At 37.7% G+C, this 20,635-nt stretch overlaps 1 protein-coding gene across 1 annotated transcript in view; it reads left to right on the plus strand.

Annotated features, from left to right (window-relative positions):
- MAPK13 (mitogen-activated protein kinase 13) overlaps window positions 1-20,352 on the plus strand; it is a 29,347-nt gene extending 8,995 nt beyond the window's left edge. The window contains exons 4-12 of the mRNA XM_058177186.1: window positions 3,059-3,167; window positions 5,695-5,724; window positions 8,832-8,879; window positions 10,931-11,045; window positions 12,462-12,533; window positions 14,279-14,358; window positions 15,765-15,843; window positions 18,178-18,354; window positions 20,048-20,352. Of these exons, the coding sequence (XP_058033169.1) occupies window positions 3,059-3,167; window positions 5,695-5,724; window positions 8,832-8,879; window positions 10,931-11,045; window positions 12,462-12,533; window positions 14,279-14,358; window positions 15,765-15,843; window positions 18,178-18,354; window positions 20,048-20,127 (790 nt within the window). The 3' untranslated portion in view covers window positions 20,128-20,352. The remainder of the gene's footprint in view (window positions 1-3,058; window positions 3,168-5,694; window positions 5,725-8,831; window positions 8,880-10,930; window positions 11,046-12,461; window positions 12,534-14,278; window positions 14,359-15,764; window positions 15,844-18,177; window positions 18,355-20,047) is intronic.
- The last annotated feature ends 283 nt before the right edge of the window (window positions 20,353-20,635 follow it).

Below are 20,635 nucleotides of genomic sequence, written 5' to 3' on the forward strand. Positions count from 1 at the left end.
ACAATCTGTATTATGGGATGGGCAATAGTTAATAAAATCTGAGATATTTGATTGGGGAGATATTTATGATATGTTCATTAATTAATCATAAAACATAATTGGAAGAGACATCATAGGTCATCTTATGAAACTTGCTTGATGCATGATTCAAAATGCGAAACATTTTACACTGTGTTGACACAATATAGCTTCTACATAAATGCCTTTAATAAAGACTACTACATTTTAGGGCAACGACTAGCAGAGTAAAATCTATAGAGATGACTTTTTTTTTTAACATTTCAAGGCAACTGATTTTTTCCATAAGAGTTGGTACAGTTACTTTTAATATTTAGCTTAGGATGTGCTTTCTGGTAATGTTATGCAACTGCCCTTTTTATATTCCTTGAAAGAACAATGAATACTAAACAATTGCACAAAGTCTAAACCAATCATATAAATGTAAAAGAAAAACAACATATCAGCAGCAACATATAAAGCAAAATATGAAGCTATAATATTCAAATATATGTAAAAATGGACTAGGCATTTTTTTAAAAGTCTTTATACAAAAACAACACATAGTTATATGTTTAATGCACATTGTGCAGAGTACAACTTGTGAGTACATTTTTTTTTTAAAAATTGCTATTGTTTTCTGATATTCTTGCCAGTTCTACTATTTCCAAACATGGGTCTAGCATCCTTCTGAAATTGAATGGAAGTGGGGCATAGAGTGAAATAGGAAAGGACAATCAATAATTGGTTTTAATTTGTAATAAGAGAGAATGAAACTGCTGTCAACAGGGCTTTCAGAGGTAGACAAAATAATGAAGTCAAAATAGAAGTCATTCCCCTTGTCCCAGTGATAGAAACAATAACATACAGAACTATACAAGATACCTATTGGCAGAAGATCCATAATGCACCCAATATTGACACAACTAGCAAAATCCAACTCTCTTCCCCAGATTAAGTCAATCTTCTCTGCAGCACTGAGCAGCAATCTTGTTTTTGAAAAATAAGTCTAGTGTTCTTTCAAAAGGGCATTAAGCCTGTCTTTATAAGAAGCCTGCATAACATCTGACAAATATTTCAGGAAGTGCCAATTGACATTCTATAGGCAAGTACCTCTGTAGAAGCTATGTCTCTGGTGATTACTGCAACCCAAATTGAAATGACTATGGAGCAGAGGTTCTGTGAACCGGTAGCAGAAATTTTGAGTAGTTCGGAGAATACCACCTCTGACTGGCCCTGCCCCCTTCTATTCCAGCTGATCGGGAAGAAATGGGGATTTTGCAGTAACCTTCCCCTGAAGTGGGGTGGGAATGGAGATTTTACCGTATCCTTCCCTTGCCATGCCCACCAAGCAATGCCCACTAAGCCATGCCACACCCACCAAGCAATGCCCCCAGAACTGGTAGTAAAAAAAATTGAATCCTACCACTGCCGTGGAGGGCAATCCCCATGATTTGGGGGTGAGAGGCTAACCTAACCCATAGCAGCTTAGATGGCCACTAGAATCTGGACAGGTTCCAAATCCTGACCATCATCCATATCATCAATGAAGCATGCTAGAATGTATCCAGAGCAAGAATTGTGTTGGGAGGAGATGGAGAACACCACTCTAAGTTGAAACAGTTCACTTTAAGATTACTTTAAGCTGCCATAGGTGTTGGTTGGGGATTAAAAGCAATATCATAAGGAAATGTTTGTGCTATGGTTTGTACCATAGTTAAGGGTTTCAAAGATGACTCTTACTTCTATATAATTAATAACTACATAAGAAGTCAGTGCAAATCAAGTGGGCCTTAGCTGCCAGTCAATAGTTATTCCATCTGGTAGTCCCTTGTGTTGTATGGATAAACACAGAGTCAGAAATTGAAAAGCATAGATTAAATGGATCTGAAAAGCCAGCAGTGTGAGTCTCACATCAACTAAACTATTAAATTGACAATAGACTTATTTAAGACAGTAGACATAGTGGTTTCAGAGAAGTTCAGGTGATTTTGTTATGGGTTGCAGTAAAAAGATTAAGTTAAGTTGTATTTTGTTTAAGGAGATAAAGCTATTGTTCCCATTCCTGGTTCTAAAATACACCCCTGTACTCTTATTTTCAGAAATGGGGATTTTGCAGTAACCTTCCCCTGAAGTGGGGTGGGAATGGAGATTTTACCGTATCCTTCCCTTGCCATGCCCACCAAGCAATGCCCACTAAGCCATGCCACACCCACCAAGCAATGCCCCCAGAACTGGTAGTAAAAAAAATTGAATCCTACCACTGCCGTGGAGGGCAATCCCCATGATTTGGGGGTGAGAGGCTAACCTAACCCATAGCAGCTTAGATGGCCACTAGAATCTGGACAGGTTCCAAATCCTGACCATCATCCATATCATCAATGAAGCATGCTAGAATGTATCCAGAGCAAGAATTGTGTTGGGAGGAGATGGAGAACACCACTCTAAGTTGAAACAGTTCACTTTAAGATTACTTTAAGCTGCCATAGGTGTTGGTTGGGGATTAAAAGCAATATCATAAGGAAATGTTTGTGCTATGGTTTGTACCATAGTTAAGGGTTTCAAAGATGACTCTTACTTCTATATAATTAATAACTACATAAGAAGTCAGTGCAAATCAAGTGGGCCTTAGCTGCCAGTCAATAGTTATTCCATCTGGTAGTCCCTTGTGTTGTATGGATAAACACAGAGTCAGAAATTGAAAAGCATAGATTAAATGGATCTGAAAAGCCAGCAGTGTGAGTCTCACATCAACTAAACTATTATTGACAATAGACTTATTTAAGACAGTAGACATAGTGGTTTCAGAGAAGTTCAGGTGATTTTGTTATGGGTTGCAGTAAAAAGATTAAGTTAAGTTGTATTTTGTTTAAGGAGATAAAGCTATTGTTCCCATTCCTGGTTCTAAAATACACCCCTGTACTCTTATTTTCAGAAATGGGATTTTATAAAATTGGTAAGAGTCTTAGCATGAATTAGCTACTATTTCTGGTGAACTATATAACTCCAAGATATTATACCTTACATCTTTTTCTGATACTTAACTTTTAAATTTTTTTAGTTACCTGGTGATGCCATACATGCAGACAGATTTACAAAAGATAATGGGACACCAATTCAGTGAGGAAAAGATTCAGTATCTGATATACCAGGTTTTGAAAGGCTTGAAGGTAAGTAACTTCAGAAAAGTTCAGAACAGAAATAAATTTCTGCCACTTTTGCCAAATCACCTCATTTCTTTAGTAGCTTTGTAGTGACAACATATTTTAATAGATTTTGAACATATAATCATAGGATTGAAAGGAGTGAGAGGAACTTTAGAGATCATGAAGTACATGGATCTGTAACTTTAGCATCCCTGGGCCCTGACCAATCAAGCAGTATATGCTGGCTGAGGAATTCTGGGAGTTGAATTCCACAAGTCTTAAAGTGACCAAGGTTGGAGACCCCTGCTCTAAGGCATTTGCTCTCTCTCATATATTTATTATCTACAACTATGATGATTACTTTTTTCTAACCTCTCATTCTAGATAGTTATAAATATACAGCGTCTAACCCTGGTGATATGCCACTTGACACTTACCCTCAACACAACACACAATCACCCTATCAGATCTTTGATAGTTGCTTTATCTGAAAGACATTTTTCCTAAACATGAATCTCTCCAAGTTCTCTTTAGGATCGGGGTCTCCAACCTTGGTCCCTTTAAGACTTGTCGACTTCAACTCCCAGCAAAGCTGGCTGAGGGACTCTGGGAGTTAAAGTCCACAAGTCTTAAAGGGACCAAGGCTGGAGACCCCTGCTTTAGGAAGCTTTATTAAAATGAAAGTAGATGTAGTAAAAGAATAACGCACCCCTGCAATAATTCCTTCCAGCCTAATAGGGAGTCACTGGCATGATGGCACTCATGGGGTATGATTGTACAAGCTCTGTTTCTATCTAAAAGCAGCATAAGCCAGTCAACTTTGTGCCATTTGCTCTATTAAGATCTTATGACAAACCTGGGCTAATGGTTTGCTGAAGTCAAGGTACATTCCTACAATCAAATAAATTAACCGCTTTGTCCAAAAATATCAATTTCATGTGACATGATTTCTTCTTGATGAATACTTGCTGGCTTCTGGCAAGTTATTTATTTTTAATTCTCCTTAATCAGCTTTTTAATAATCTATTGCAGAGTTTTGTCATGTGTCAATTACAGGCTTACTGGTTGGTAATTATTCTGGTCCTTCTTCCCTTCCCCTCCCCAACCCTACTTCTTTGTGAAGATCAGTACAGCATTTGCCCTTCTCCATTCTCCATATTTTCTCAAAGATCATAGAAAAGGGCTTGGAGGTAACATCTGCAAGCTCTTTCAAGATTTTCAGATGCAGCTGGTCTGACCTGGAGATTTAAACATGTTCACAGAAGTCACATGCTCCCTAACAGATTGCCACTCCTCCCTAGAGGGAATTGTCTTTTAATAGAGCAAGGAATAAAAATATCACAAGGAAGAAGAAAGAAAGAAAAAGATGTTGAAAGGGACCTTTTCTACTACATTACCATTTCTCTAACAAGTAGTCTCAGCTCTTTCCTTTTTCTTCATTTACTATTGAAATGGCCAGGAAAAAAAAACCTTCTTATTGCTTTTACTTCCCTTATTACTTTAAAATTCTTTTGTGCTTTAGCCTTTTGGACTTCCACGTACCTCTTGCATGATTATATCCAGGGATATGCTTTCAAGAACTGATTGTTAAACTTTCTGGAATTTTGATACAGAGACCCTTAAATCCTTGGTTTGCTTGGCCTATTGCTTTGCATACTGATGTCCACATGAGGTGGACCTCATCATTTACAGTACCTGGAGTTTCTCTTCTCAGAAGCATCTCCCATTTCTGAAGTACAAATCATTCCCATCCACAGCATCTGGCTTGTAGCCAAGATAGCTTGGTTATAAGCAAGATGGCTATTATCTCTGTATTGAATTGTTCATTATCAGTGTCCTCACCTTCGTTCACCCCTCCTATCATGCCCATCCAGTGGTGACCACACCTCCTGGGTATTCTAGGGCTAGTCGTTCAGCATAGGAAAAGGTCATCAGTAAAGAAGATTGCCAGAGCTCATGACTTAGCAAAAATGAGGAAAGGAGAAAGTTGCAAGGAAAGAGTTCACCAGAATCCCTCTCACAAAAAAAAAGAAGGCCTCATCAGGGTTGCTTTTGCTTGTTGACAAGAAGCTCTGAGGAATTCTAGAATATTTCTATTGGATTATTTTTCTTTTTGGTATAAATGGTCTTTCCACTTTCTAAGGGTTGTTTTGAGATAATCAATCCACATAGAAAGATACTTTGTGTACCCTATCAATTGTGTTGTAAATGTTGTACCTTGATGAACGTATCTTTTCTTTTATGTACACTGAGAGCATATGCACCAAGACAAATTCCTTGTGTGTCCAATCACACTTGGCCAATAAAAAATTCTATTCTATAGAACAGGGGTCTCCAACCTTGGCAACTTTAAAACTTGTGGACTTTAACTTCCAGAATTCCCAGCAAAGCTGGCTGAGGAATTCTGGAAGCTGAAGTCTACAAGTCTTAAAGTTGCCAAGGTTGGAGACCCCTGCTATAGAACATGCTCTATCACAGGGAATCTGTGATTAATATCAATTATGGAGGAGGCTGTATGTAATCTTCACGTGGTCTTTTTCTTCTTTTGCAGTATATTCACTCTGCTGGAATCATTCACAGGGTATGTTCTTTTTAAAGTTATTCCTGTTCTAGAGTGTACAGCTTACCAGTGCAGCCTTCTACAACCTGGTGCCTTCCAGGTGTGGCTCCCATAATCTCCCAGCCTCAAACACCACTGGCCCCAAGCTATGGAAGACTGCACTAGTGCATATTGCTAAACTGCTTTTGTTGTCAATCTTTTCCATCCTCTTTGGTATGTAAAAAGATCGCCTAATCTCTATTGCTGTGCTGAAACCAAATGACCTTTGTTTTCTGTCCCCCCAGAAGAGAACCTGCACATCTCCCTAGTCCTAGAAGCCTCTTGGTAGTTGGTGTCAATATCCTAATTCTGGCCCACCAGCATGTTGCAAACAACGACAGCCCCTCTTATCCTATTCAGCTGATATCATCCTATCCCCAACTTTGGAAATTCCTTGTTTCCTTTGTTAATATTAATGTGGAGAAACACACTGACAGTATAAATATTTTTGCTATATATTTTGCTATATACATTTGCAAGAATATATATATATAGAGAGAGGGTGTGTGTGTGTGAAATTGCTAAATTTCTTAACCCACTGATTCTTCCTTATAAAATAACCCAGTAGTTGGAAAACAACAGAAGAGTTAAGATGTTCTCCATATATTTACAAATATAGAATTAATTAACTAAATCAGGATTTATTTAGCAATGCTTCCCACTTTATATGCTAAGCTAAAGACTAGCGAACCATATTAATATGGGAACCTGGCCAATTGTACATATCTGTCCTCAGAAAGGAAAAAAAACTCATTGCGCCAATCCAAAACTTTTTGTGGTCAGGAGCAGGGCCAAGATCATACCCCACATGATGCTCAGGCCAATGTTTTAATAAACACAAGTTTTGGTGCAATGTTCACGTAAGAATTTCTGCCTCTCCAGTCTCCTGCTACTGGTGGAAGCTGGTAGCTACAAGGCGCATCTCACTTTAGAAAATACATTCTGTCCCAACTGAGATATAATTCATTTGACATTTCTCTCATGCATTTCAGCATCAAACCCTGTAATCCAACTTGTTGGCTCACCTTTTTATATGGCAGTTGAAAACTGCCTGAGGAAAACATATTACATGTCACCCAAGCCAAAGACATCACTAGACAGACCTCGTGCATGCCCTGAGGCCAGTTTTTAAAACATGGAAATAATCCAATGAAAACATTACAGAACTGAGAGAGAGAGAGAGAGAGACTTTTAGGTACCTTTCAAAGAGGAAGAATACTTACCTGGTTGAACACATGGAGCAGAAATGTGTCACACTGTCCTATTAGTACATACCATGCAATTGCAAAGATAGTCAGATGCGCAATACTTGGAGTCTCAGAGAATATTTATATTCACATTAATTGTGGCGAAGGAGAGGAATTTAGCTCTTAATAATTACAACAGAGGAATTGGGAAATGAAAAGCCTTTATAGAATGACTACTATCCCCTCTGTTCTGTCATTCTGCTGCAGCAGCACAACAACAGGGAGAGATAGAAAAACAGGTTTTCTTCCCCGCCCCACTCCTGTTGAATGAAATGGAAGGCAATTTGCCAATGTGGCATCGGCTGTTTGGGAGAAAATTGTTAAGAAGAGTAAGGAAATTTGGATCCGGCAAATCCACTGCTGTTTTGTGACATCCACAACTCTATTGGTAGAACATCTACGGCAGTGGAGCACTCATAGGCAAAGCAGGAAGATTCCTGCTTGGTATCCTTCCTTCCAAAATATTGCTAGAGCTGTTAAGTGAGTTAAAAACCCTCTGTCAACCAGCAAGAAGAGTGCAATCTAAGTTGTTCCTAATTTTTGAGCTTAAAAGAAAATTATTAAATTAGTGGGAACTGGATTACAGTTTAAGACAGGGGTCTCCAACCTTGGTCCCTTTAAGACTTGTGGACTTCAACTCCCAGAGTCCCTCAGCCAGCTGGCTGAGGAACTCTGGGAGTTGAAGTCCACAAGTCTTAAAGGGACCAAGGTTGGAGACCCCTGGTTTAAGAGCTCATCCACACAGTTCCTTATTGTAGCACAAGCATACCCCATTAGTGTTTCCCCAAGGACATTTCCTTGCAACACAGCCTCCATCTGATAGTCAGCCCATTGCTTCGGCGGGCAGATGTCATGTATTACGTTCCTTCCCTGCTCCAGTACCTTTGGGCTGGCAGTTCTACTGTGGGATCCTTCCTTTCATCTGGTTCATATGGGTTGCACATCTTTCTTCAGTGGTGTTTTAGCCAAACTTGGCCAATATAGACCCTGTAAAGACCTCAAATTGACTAGCCTATCCCTGGCTTAATGCACCTAACTGAAAGGTTAACTGAATAGACCTGGCTCTTGCACCTTTGCAGCCTACATTCCCCTTCCCAATGGACAGCCTGCTTTTGGGGAAGCCCTGCCTCTCTTTCTCACAGGATGTTCTTTGAAAAGTTCACCCCATCCCAGAAGGTAACCTAGAAGAGGTATGGCTTCCACATACAGTGATGTACAGATCCGGTTAACAATGAGATGGCAGCAAAGAGATACAAACGTGGCAGATGGGTTGAAAGGATGACTAGCCAACAGATCAACGGGTCACAAACATTTTGAGAGAAGTGATTTGGATGTATGTAAGAGACACTATAATTCAACATGTGTCTTCAACATCTTCGGCTTCAGTAATACTTATGTGGGGGAGCAGGTGCATCAAGGCTGTACAAATACAAGTGATCATTAACATGCAATTAAGAAAAACAACCTCTTTGGTGGCAGCCAGTAGTCATGAAGTCAATAGATTAACAATCATGTGAATCAAAAAGTAGAAAAAAGATTAATGGAACAGAATGACTAAACCTTACAACACCTCCCTGGTAGACATTCTATATACTAATCAGTAGCAGATTTTTCCTTTGAATATCCTGGCTGGTCACATTCTAATTTTTAGCCAGGGAAACTGCTTCTTCAGCGCTGAGGACCAAATGGACATCAGACAGCCTGGATCATGTTAAGTGCTTGTTAGGGAGCAAACCCAATGTGTGGGATGGGAGGAAAGAACATGTTTATTATGTAATTATCTATTACATAGGATCGAATTGTGATAGTGACAATGGAGTTTTCTAATTTTGTATACTGCAGGATCTAAAGCCAGGCAATTTAGCAGTGAATGAAGACTGTGAATTAAAGGTAGGATTTTTGTTTTTGTTTAATGAAAAAGTCGACTGCGTTGTTGGTTTGACTGTTGTTCTGAATCTTCAGTGCACCTTCCTTTGCAACACATCATTTGGAAATAACACCTACTTATTTTGATGGGCCATCTAAAGTTAGATTCATTTAAATCAGCCAGTTTAAAGTGCACCTGAGTGGTAACACATTTATTGTGTTTTATTAAGCAATTGCTTTGTTTGAAATGGAATTTTAGATGACATCATCTAAATTTCCCATATTTCCTATTATTTCTTCCAACTATTTTCTTTCCTTCAGAAAAATTATATTTTTATTAATTAGGGAAAAAAGTATGTTCACAAAGAACTTTCACCAAGAAGAATCCTTACATTACATAAGATACATATAATTAGAGCTTAATGATGTCCTCTGTTTTAAACCTATACTGCAGAGGCTCAGAATTTAAATCCACAGTAATATTAATGCAGTTTACATCCCACTCTCAGTTTTAGACTTGCATAATAATGGCATCTTAAATGATTTGTCAGTACTCTTTCTATAGTACAATGGAGTATATAGGAAAGAATCCTGGTGGGGTAGAGGTTAAAATTCAGTATTGCAGGCTAATTCTGTCCACAGTCTGTAGTTCAGTCCTGATGGGGCTCAAGGTTGACGCCGCCCTCCGAGGTCGGTAAAATGAGTACCCAAATTGTTGGGGGCAATAAGCCAGCATTGCAAACTGCCCAAAGAGCACTGTAAAGCTTATGGGATGGTATACAAGTCTAAATGCTATTGCTATACTTTCTGCCCTTGATTTATAGCTAGGCTTGGCAAATCTTTAGAACATGAGTTTTGGCAAAGCATATGAGTCTTGGCTAAACAAGATTATAACACTCAAAAAATGAAATAGAACTGGTTTCCCTCTAGGCCTTTCCCACCTGTACTTAGTCATGCTATAAACATGCCCTGGCAATGCTGCTCTTGCTTGTCTGTTCCCATTAGGTTGTTTTCCTCTTGTCCCCAGCCCATGACTGAGGCTGTTTTAAATTATCCCCAGCTAAAGCAGTTTCTTCCCCTTATACCAACAGCATTTAATGACAGACTTTAAGATGGGCAAAAATTGTTATGCTTTTCCACCACTGTATGACAGAGGTAAAAGATGTGTTCAGAGAATTACGATTGACCATTTCAGGTGATGAAGGCACATCTTCCCCCTTCCTGTCACCCTTTTCTGCACCAGTTCTGCTCTAGCAGCTGGACATTTTAGTGTAGTGCCATTGACTTATCAGAATTGCACAATAGCACTGTGCAGTATTGAAACGTCTTTAATTCTATGCCTTTACTTTGATCCAAGGCAAAATTAGCATGGAATGATAGCATCAACCCCTCTTTTGCCTCTCATAACAGAACACTGAAAACTGGCATTTGTGATATAGCTAAAGAAGGAAGAAGAGGGCAGCCCTGAATAAGTGCTATTTTTTGACTCAGAGTTCTTCTTGATTCCAGCCTGTTTTTCTTAAAAAAGATTATTCCACATGGATTATGACAGACTGGGATGCCAGGGGATAGGGCACAGGTAGGAGAGATGACAGACATTGTCCTGCTACAGTGCTGTGACTGGTGACATGCTGAAGAGGGAGGTCAGCACAGCCAGAGGGATCAACTAATTGTTGGCTTATCACGTGCTGTACCCACAACATCAAGACAACACAAGCTGATGGTGACTTAGAGCAGATGGCAACAGAGGCAGGCTAGGCATTGTAATTAGGCAGCACATTTCAAGCCAGTGTAGTTTCCTGCTGACTCAAAGATGGGTGGATTGCCCTTTGGCTCCACAATGGGGAAAGGCCCTCAGCTGGCATCATTAAAGCTAACGTGCTTTTAGTCACCACTGTGTTAAAAAGCAGTGATGGCTTTGTAATAGCAATTTATTGCTTCTAGGAAGCACTTAAGAAACTTTATGGAACCTTCTGGAAAAAAAATATTATTATTTTTTTTGCTATTGCTTTGGGTACATGGCAACACCGCTCTGTAAATTTCTCATTGCACAAAACAATTTTTCATGTTTTTAGATCTTGGATTTTGGCTTAGCAAGGCATACAGACACAGAGATGACAGGCTACGTTGTAACTCGTTGGTACAGAGCACCTGAAGTGATTCTGAACTGGATGCATTACAACCAGACTGGTGGGTTAAATTATTTATTTGGGTCTGTCTGTGTTGGGGAATTCTTAGTAAGTTGTGGATTAATGGCTAACTCTGGAGTTTCTATGAGATTTTTAATGTATTTAATTTTCCCCTTTTTTCAATAAGTACAATACAAACCCTCACAGCATGACCTGATTCAGATTATCTTAAACTGTGGCATTCAAATTGTAGGAGCCCAATAATTAGTTTGTAAAACATAGTATATAGCTTTGCAAATGATATGCCCAAAGTATGCAGTCTACTTTTCTTCAAGCAAACATTAATTAAAGTACTATGGCTTCTCCTACTTTGCTTACTGAGAAGTTGTATTCTTTTCAGTGATGCTTATACCCAGATAGATGCATAAAAGATTTCATCTAATTTGAATTGTCACTTTCCATAAACTGCAGACAGCTACCACAGAGTGTGTTACATATTTTTATTTTCACTGCTATTAATTCCTAAAACTCAGATTAATTCAGTCCAATGATTTTGCAAAGAATAGAAAAGAATCTTGTTCTGTGTCTCCTGGTTAATTGATCAGCATGAGTAATTTCTAACTCAATTGCATTGTGATATGTGGACACCCGTGCTTCATATGCAGCTGTTGACAAAACTATTACTACTGTGAAAAAGTTGTTTTGTTAGTTTAATGCAGGGGTGTCAAATTCAGGTCATCATGGCAGCATCACTTGACATATCGGAATTAAACCGGGGGTAGGTATAGCCAGTGTGTGATGCATCCGGCCCGCGGGCCAGAAGTTTGACAGCCCTGGTCTAATGCATTTCTCCTATAATAGCACCTTTGAATAAAATGAAGCTAAAATATCTGAAAAAACCATAAGTGCCAGCCATATATTTTGTGTAACCAAATTACAATAGAAAAAATCTGAATACACATTTGCCCATTATAGTGTCCTCAAAATGGTTTGCTCTTCAACTCCCCAATCCTCTACAAGCACGGTCAGAGAGTTGCTGGCTAGGAATTATGTTAGACACAGCCCATTGTGTGAGTGTGTGCGCACGCGCACGCGCACATGCGCACGTGTGCATGTGTTTGCAGCAAGTTGGGGAAAAGCTTCCTTTGTGCAAAATAGCTCATTGCTGTATAGCACTTAAAGAGGATTTCAAAACCACAAAATAAGAATAATAAAAGATAATATTACAAGTTGGACTATCAGTTTTATGTTGAAAAAATCTGGATGATCACAAGATGGCAGCAAAGAGTTAGACTTTTCTATATCTCTTGGCTGCAAGTTGTCTGGATTTTTGCAGCCCAGGTCTGATGGCTAAAGGTACAGTAATGTAACTTGTAAATAAGCAGATCTGTTACAAGCATGCGTAAAGTGTTTCTAATACTGCTATTTCAAACCTTAGCATTAAATCGTTTCTCGTATATTTCTCTCTTTCAAACAGTGGACATCTGGTCTGTTGGTTGTATCATGGCAGAAATGTTGACTGGAAAAACTCTGTTTAAGGGTAAAGACTGTATCCTTCTCTGTGCCCCTGTCTGAAACTGATGCTCTCACAGCTTGGATTGAAAATATAAATAACATAGAGGGTTATCTATCAGTAGGAAGAAATCTAGTATGAAAATTCAAAATACTTACACTTGCAAAAAATAAATACTGTGAGCACTGTTTAATCTAAAAATCTATTTTCACGTATTACGGGATTTTAATTAATAGCAAAGTTGTGGCAAACAAGGTTATTTAATGTTTCTTTCTCTCTTGATGCTTGAGATCTTTAGCTGTGTTCAAGACAATGTATAATAGATTGTGCAAGGCTTCACTTTCAAAAGCAAACATCAGGAAGCATTGAGCACCAACATAGCTCCTGTCTGTTCAGGTTGGGCATAGATCAGGGTGTGTGGGGGTGGGAAATGGGATTAAGAACAAGAATGGGGGCACATGTTGTATTTGTCAGCAACAGCTTAAAACTGTTGACTCTATTCTTAGGTTTTATGGAGTTGCCCTCAGCAGCTGATGCATGATCCTGGGAAAAGTCATGCTTAGCTGAAGGTGCTCCTGACATGCACGCCCTCATGTATGTCCGCATGTGCTCCAAATCACATTTCACTCATCACATCTCAATTTCTTCACAGCTCGGTCTGCAGCTCCTTAAACCAAACAAGTTTTTTTTTCTGTGAAATGACACAATTCAACCCCATTTTCATTTATAAAGTCTTCCATAAGTATAGCCACAACGTCCAGCATCCTGTCTCTCTCCTTCCTTCTCTGCAGAGTTCCAAGATTCACTAGAAGGAAGGCTAAGGTTACTATATACACAAGAGTTCTAGCAACTGCTGTTCTTTCAGATAAGGCATCTATGAATAGTCAATAAACCCTTGATTGTGCCTATGGTGGAGGGGGCTAAGAAGTGGGAAGAGGCCTGCTGTTTCTATGCAGGTGAGGCAGCCTACATCAGCTCATTGCTTGGATCTTTTGCCAACATCTTCAGCAGTCTGAAAACTGACATGCACACTGCACACTTATCTCTGTTGATGAAAAGGCTTTTAAATGTTTAGCCAGGAGGTCATAGATTATGCTGTTAGACATTTCTGAAATAAACTGATATTCTGAAGTTGTTCCTATTACAGTAGTCCTCAACTTATGATCACAACTGAGCCCAAAATTTAGATTGCTAAGTGAGACATTTGTTGAGTGAGTTTTGCTTCATTTTACGACCTTTCCTGCCACAGTTGTTAAGTGAATCATTGCAATAGTTAAGTGAGTAATATGATTGTTAAGTGAATGTGGTTTACTCATTGGCTTTGCTTGTCAGAAGGTCGCAAAAGGAGATCACATGATCCTGGGACACTGAAGCCGTCATATAGTTGCCAAGCATCTGAGTTTTGATCCCATGACCATGGGGATACAGCAACGGTCGTAAGTGTGAGAAATGGTCATAAGTCACTTTTTTTCAGTGATGTTGTAACTTTGAACAGTCACTAAATGAACTGTTGTAAGCCAAGGACTATTTATACTTTAACACAAATGTTTGTGGGTTGCAGGTTTTATTCTCCCTAACAATCAATGATTTAGCAGGAAAGATTCAGTATCTCTCAGCCTAGTGATGCCAACAACGAGGTAGGGAAGCAAGCTATATATCTTGCCCTTTTATAGAAAAAGTAGGATAAATATATGGTAAATGGAGCCATTTATGAAGGGTTTTTTTTTTTTGTCAAATTCAATGTCTGGCTTCTGTTGATAATCCTTGATTCAGCCTGGCAGATCTTGATCAGCTCACCCAGATCCTGAAAGTGACGGGAAGCCCTGGAGAAGAGTTTGTGCAAAAACTGGAAGACAAAGCGGTAAAGTCATATGTTCTTATTGTTTTAGAAAGTTTAACTTTCTTCCCAATTTTTATAAATGATATCAACTGTTAGTGTACATATGTATCCCACCACTCCTCCAATTAACTCAGAGTAATGTGCTTTCTCATAGCCCCATTAATCTTCCCAAAAACCCTGTCAGTTAAAATAGAGAAAACTGATGTGATGGGTATCTTCCTAGCTTTAATCTAGTACTTTAAACGACCACCCTTGTAAGTTTCTCTGACAAGAAAACTGAATGATATTATACCAGCATTTTGTTTTAATAACCTTTGAGTTTTATAACATGCATTATTAATATTCATTAACACTTGTTTATTCCTGCATCGCTGCTGAGGATTGTTGGGTGCATTCAGCTCCTGACAAAAACCATTGAACACTAACTCTGAAATTAAATGAAATACTGGGGTTGTAACAGCTGGAGAAAGATGCACTTTCCTTCCCTAAAGCAGAACTGGGAGGGGGAAATGGCCCTGGGTTGCCTGTTCTGTACACAGCCTGATGAAAGACGGCTTCCCTGCCAGTATAGGAAGGTTTTCCTGTCATGGAAAAGGTATCGCCTTATAAAAATTGAAAAAGGAATGACAAAAATGTTGAACAAAGGCCAGAATAAGCTGGAATGTGCTAGCTATAAACATAGCATGATTTATAGACAGACAAATTCTTATGAAAATGGCAAATGAATATAGATATTCAGAGATCAGTAAGTAGAAATATTTCATTTCCATAAATTGAAGATGGAGTATTATGCATGTTTATTTAGATGCAAATCCTACTTTGGTTTGATTTTTGTTTAGTACTGCACCTTATTTACTTGGAGAAGTCAGAACAAACAGGCAGAAACTGTCATCTGAACCATAAAGGTATTTTTTGAAGTGCCAATCATTGCTCTTAAGATGAGCAGCACCAAAGCCAGATATGGATGAAAGATGGCCTTTCTTTCTCTTCTTCAAAGGTGCCCTTTCTTTCGCTTCCTAAATCCGATTTTCTATATTGCCCTCCTTACCTAGTTAACTAGCAGGGGCAAGAGGCTGCTCTTTTTAGATAGCTGAATAGTTTCTCTCCCAATTGTCTGCCTTCTGAACTCTCTCATTATATGAAATTAGGCAGCATGTTATACATTAGATTACAAGCTTCCATCTTGATATAAAGAGAGCTGCAACTATTAGAGCCATGAAGTCATATTATTATTCCGACGACAGTAAAATTATTACTTTGTCTTATGTACAACACAGCCCAAAGGAGGCTAATGTGGACCTTTTACTTTATATAAAAGAAGTGTATGGCCAGTATGTGGGCTTCTAATCAATCTATAAAGAGTTGATTATGATGTAACTTTTCAAGGTGACATTTATATGGCTTTATGAAAATGTTATTTCTTTTAGGCTAAAAGCTACATACAGACGCTTCCTAAAATTCCCAAAATGGATTTGTCTCTGCTTTTACCCAAAGCCAGTCCCCTGGGTAAGTTCTTTTATATGTTTTAATTTACGATAAAACTAATATTCCTCAGAAAGATTATACAACCAAAATTTATTATTTAACTTCTATTCGGATGACAGATGAACATGTCAAAAGAATCTCTTTTATGATTCTAGCTGAGCCAGCATATTCTGTGTGACTTTGATAGCAAAGAAATCTTCAAAATGTAATTAAGCATGAATAATGCATTACCCTCTGGATGTTGTTGTGAAAATAAATCCCCTTAAGTATAATGGGAAATACTCTAAAATAAATGTTGTATTATATGCCAGTCTTCTCTAGCTTAGCAGCCACAAGTGGCATTTTTGGTATTCAAAACAAAACATGAGTTGTAAGAGTTTGGAGCTGATCCCAGAGTAAAATTTTACTATTTCAAGTAGTGTCATTTGGTGGAGTTTTCCGAGTACTACTAGCTCTCCAGCCGGGCTGCTCTGTGCCTTGTCACAGGAGGGTTGCCTTTTTCTTAGCCACATGTTTTCTGGTCGAGCCAGTATGACAGAAGGAGCTAATCATGTCCCTGCTACCATTTGCTTAGACTGGATCTGCTGATATGGGAGTGAGTGATGAGAAGCAGTTAAGCACATGAGCAGACAAAAGATTGATCTGAGCCAGATGATTGTCCAATCTGATTTTTTTTTCCTCTTTAAAATAAAACTGTTAGGGGAAATTAGCATTTACAAGTGAATCGGTCCCAGTTAAGGTTCATGTGTACTGTGCTTAATTTTGCAAGCAGGCAAGCCAAATGTATCTGCATATGTACTGCATACTTCTTATACAAGTTTTGTTAACAGTACTGAGATTATGTAAACTTTAAGAATACTAGCATAATTTTATCAGATTGCAACATGCATAGAGTCATCTCAAACTGTGAGATGGGCAGAAAGTAAATATAATCATGAATAAATTTAACAATGAAAAAAATGATGTTGTGGCTTGTTGAAGTTTGGCAGGCGCATGTTGAAAACATTAAGGAAACCTGATAGGGATTTATGGAAATAGAATCTGTATAATAGGTGGCCTTACGTTTTCAGATTGGAAAAAAATATTAATTGAAAAGAATACCAGAAATTAGCTCAGTATTTCAAGATTTATTTAAAGAAACTTCCCCGCTGAAACAAGGTGTATATTTTGCTAACATATTGTAAACAACTGTTACTCTCTTCTCAGTGGATAAGAACAGGGCTGTATTCTTGTTTCAAGTGGAGAATTTGTTTTTTGTTTTTTTAAAACTATACCTTGATCATTTGTTCTGCCAATTGTCTAGTAGCAATCAGTATGCACTGCACTGCACTGCAATTTCCTCTTGGATTTGTGGTAAAAAACAAGGGAACAAGGGAACATTGATGTTGATAATGATGATGATGTCAACCATTCAGTCATGTCTGTCTCTTGGTGATTATATGGGCCAGGTCTCTCTGCATCTTCTGATTTTGCACTACTTCTTTGAGTTGTTTTAAGCTCTGATTGGTGTCAACTTTGATATTGTCCAGTCATCATGTTCCTTGGCAGCTTGGTTTCCTTTTACCGCTAAGTCTTCCAATAATAATTGCTTTCTCCAGTGAATTCCCCCTCATGACATTGCCAAAATAAGTGAGGCACAGTTTTGTGATTTTGAAGGGAATTTTAGGTGGTCCCATTTTCAGTTTCATTTCAAGAACACTGAATTTTATTTTGACTTTCAAATAAAAAGTATTTCACATTTCCTACATATTTCTAAATTTTACTGTTGCCTCCTCACTACAGTCTGGATAAGAGCACTTTCCCAAAACTTCTACTTGTAGTGAGAAGAAATTATTCACTGGCTCCATGGTGATGTAATGGTAAAATTTACAAATATACATCAAGTCACTTGGGTTTCACCCTGCCTCAAATTCCAAATGATAAAGCTTACAACGTAGTTAAACTAGATAGAAGGATTCAGCTTGATGTATTACAAAGTGGCCTGAAACTTCAAAAAATATGTTTTAAAAGTTAAACTTTGTTGAAGTTACAGACCACTTTACAATACATCAAGCTGAATCCTTCTACCTAATTTAACTATGTTGTAAGCTTTATCATATATAGGTCAAATGACTTGACCTATATTTGGGCTCATCTCGTACTGAGATTTTCCAGGGATATTGTTTGAAGTTCCTTCTACAGTACGTTTCAACTACAGTAATGAGCCACTTATATTTGTTTACTGAAATGTGAAAACTGGATGAAGCAAATATAGCCAATTTAGTTCACCAGCCATCTTAAGCTTTTAGATTTATCCTTCCTATAATAAACAGTTATAGCTTTCTTTAATTTTTACATTTATATCTTTACTTGTAGCTGTGGACTTGCTCGACAAAATGTTGCAGCTCGATGTAGAAAAACGACTCACAGCAACCCAAGCTCTGGCCCATTCCTACTTCGATCCATTCAGAGATGTTGAGGAAGAGACAGAAGCCCAGCACTCCTATGATGATTCCATAGGGAGTACAAAGCTTTCAATAAATGAATGGAGAAGTAAGTTCAGCTGGACAATTTTTATATATCCTTGCCTCTAGTGCAATCCTCATCAGAGTTTATGAACCTGAAGTCCTCCAATTCCTGCACACATAATAACTAGCTATATTAATGTTGAATACAGTCTGAAGTACAGGTTCTCTCTGAAGTAGATAAAATTCATAACTATGAGTATAGACTGCAACTTGACCTACACAAATACTAATTAAGAAAAATTCTGTAGGTAATTCCCCCATTCTTTTTCACCACTGTTTGTTATTCCATAATTCTTTGGGCAAGAAGAAACACAAAAATTCAGCATACTTTAATATAATATGGAAACATCACTACACTGCATTTCGTTGTCACTATGTTGAAGGTCACTTACAGTAATCCACCAACACATTTCTCATTTTAGGTTTAAAACTGAGTGTCAAGCAGAAGCACTTGGGAAATAAGTCTCCTAAAGAATAAAGACCAGGGATTATTCAAAAGAGGGAAAGAAAAAGAAAAACAATGAGTAATGAAAGGAATACCTACTTTCTAAAGACCACCAAATTATATGCCATAAGCAGCTCAGATCTCACCAGAATACTTTAAAAAAAACACAACTCCTATTAGACTTAGGAATTTTGCGGAGAACAGGACATGATGGTTATTGGACCAGTTGACAACTATGGCATTAGATTAAATTTCATGTATGAAAAGAATATAGTTAATAACTGGTTGGTGATATCTTTCCAGCAAGTGAAAAAGGAAATGAGCCACTCTTCCATTTTCTGACTGATAGAAAATTTTTTGGGAATTTATGGATAAACCACACTTGGAGTACTCGTCACATAATAGAACATTTTATAATGTTAAAAATTAAATAACCCTAACTGCTTAAGCCTGGGGTTATGCAGCAAAAAAGGAATCTACTAGATAAAAGTAAGAGCCAGCGGCTAATAGCCTAGTTTGAATGATAAGTTAAAAACTTAAAGAAGCAAATGTTTATTTATAATCCTTTCCTATGAAACCTTAATAATGGCAGGGAACAGCCCACCTTGTAGTGGGTACATTCATGGGTATATGATATGGAATGACAAGCTAGAACAGAACTCACTTATACTGAAGAGATGAACTGATAAATCTAACAAATTGATGTTTAACAATGACAGATCCATTTTTTTAGTCATCTAATTATTAAGTATTGACATATTGGAAGCATTTCTTAGCCATGTATTGCCTGTTATCTTCAGGGTGGCAGTCAAAACAGTATAAGTCTAATATACAATTCAATATAGTGCGTTCATAAAATTATAACATTTAAATTAGGTTTTAAAAAGCAGCTAGCAAACTAAATCCATACCTAATAAAAGTAACAAATAATGCCACCTATAATAATGTTTTTAAATATCATTTAAATACAGCAGGAGTAATTACCCATCTCTTTGTGAAATTCAATAGAATGGGATACTACCAGTAGTAAGAATAGATCTTTTACAACCTTTTAAAAAACTGAGCAGTTTAGGAAGGCCTATATAAGATGAAGTGTTGCCATCTGTTACTATTGTATTTGTTGCTGTTCAAAAATTATACTGGGATAGCAACAGGTATTTTCAGCTGCATTCAATCCTCCATCCATTATAGTTTACCAATATGTGTTCAGCGTGCCCTTATTGTTTGAACAAAAATGCACTTACATGTATGTAAATTTTGCTTATCTTTAAAGGGCATATTTACAGTGAAATACTGTCATTCAGCCCAATTGCTCGGAAAGATTCCAAGAGGAGAAGTGGAATGACCTTATAGACTCTTGTATGTCTAGCGCTGATTGACCTTTCCAACGATATACAACCATCGGTGTTTTGATCCTAAAGAAGAATAAATATAAATCAGGATGAAAAAGGCCATATACATATAGCACAATAATAATGAATCGACAGAGGCCAACTTTGCTCTGAACATCAGAGTGATAATAACAACCTTGAGTGGCACCAGTTGAGGTGATTCTCATTAAATCTCTTTGTGATAAAATGTGATGGCTATGTTTTTCCTTTTCTTGTACTTTTTGTAACTGGTTCCATAAACTTGGTCTAAAAGTTAAAGTAAATATTTCTACAAGTGAATAAAATCTTTTTTCTTTCTTTCTCCTAATATCTCCAATTAAATAAAAAAGCATGTTTCAAAAAAGAAAAATATTTATATATAATAAAGGAACAGTTGCAAAGAGCAGTTACATTATGTTCCTTGTGATTCATTCTGACTAAATATTTTACATTTGAAACAGATCTCTCACTTCTTAATGGCCTTACATTAG

This window comes from Ahaetulla prasina, chromosome 3 (genome assembly GCF_028640845.1).
Source record: "Ahaetulla prasina isolate Xishuangbanna chromosome 3, ASM2864084v1, whole genome shotgun sequence".
Lineage (NCBI taxonomy): Eukaryota > Metazoa > Chordata > Lepidosauria > Squamata > Colubridae > Ahaetulla > Ahaetulla prasina.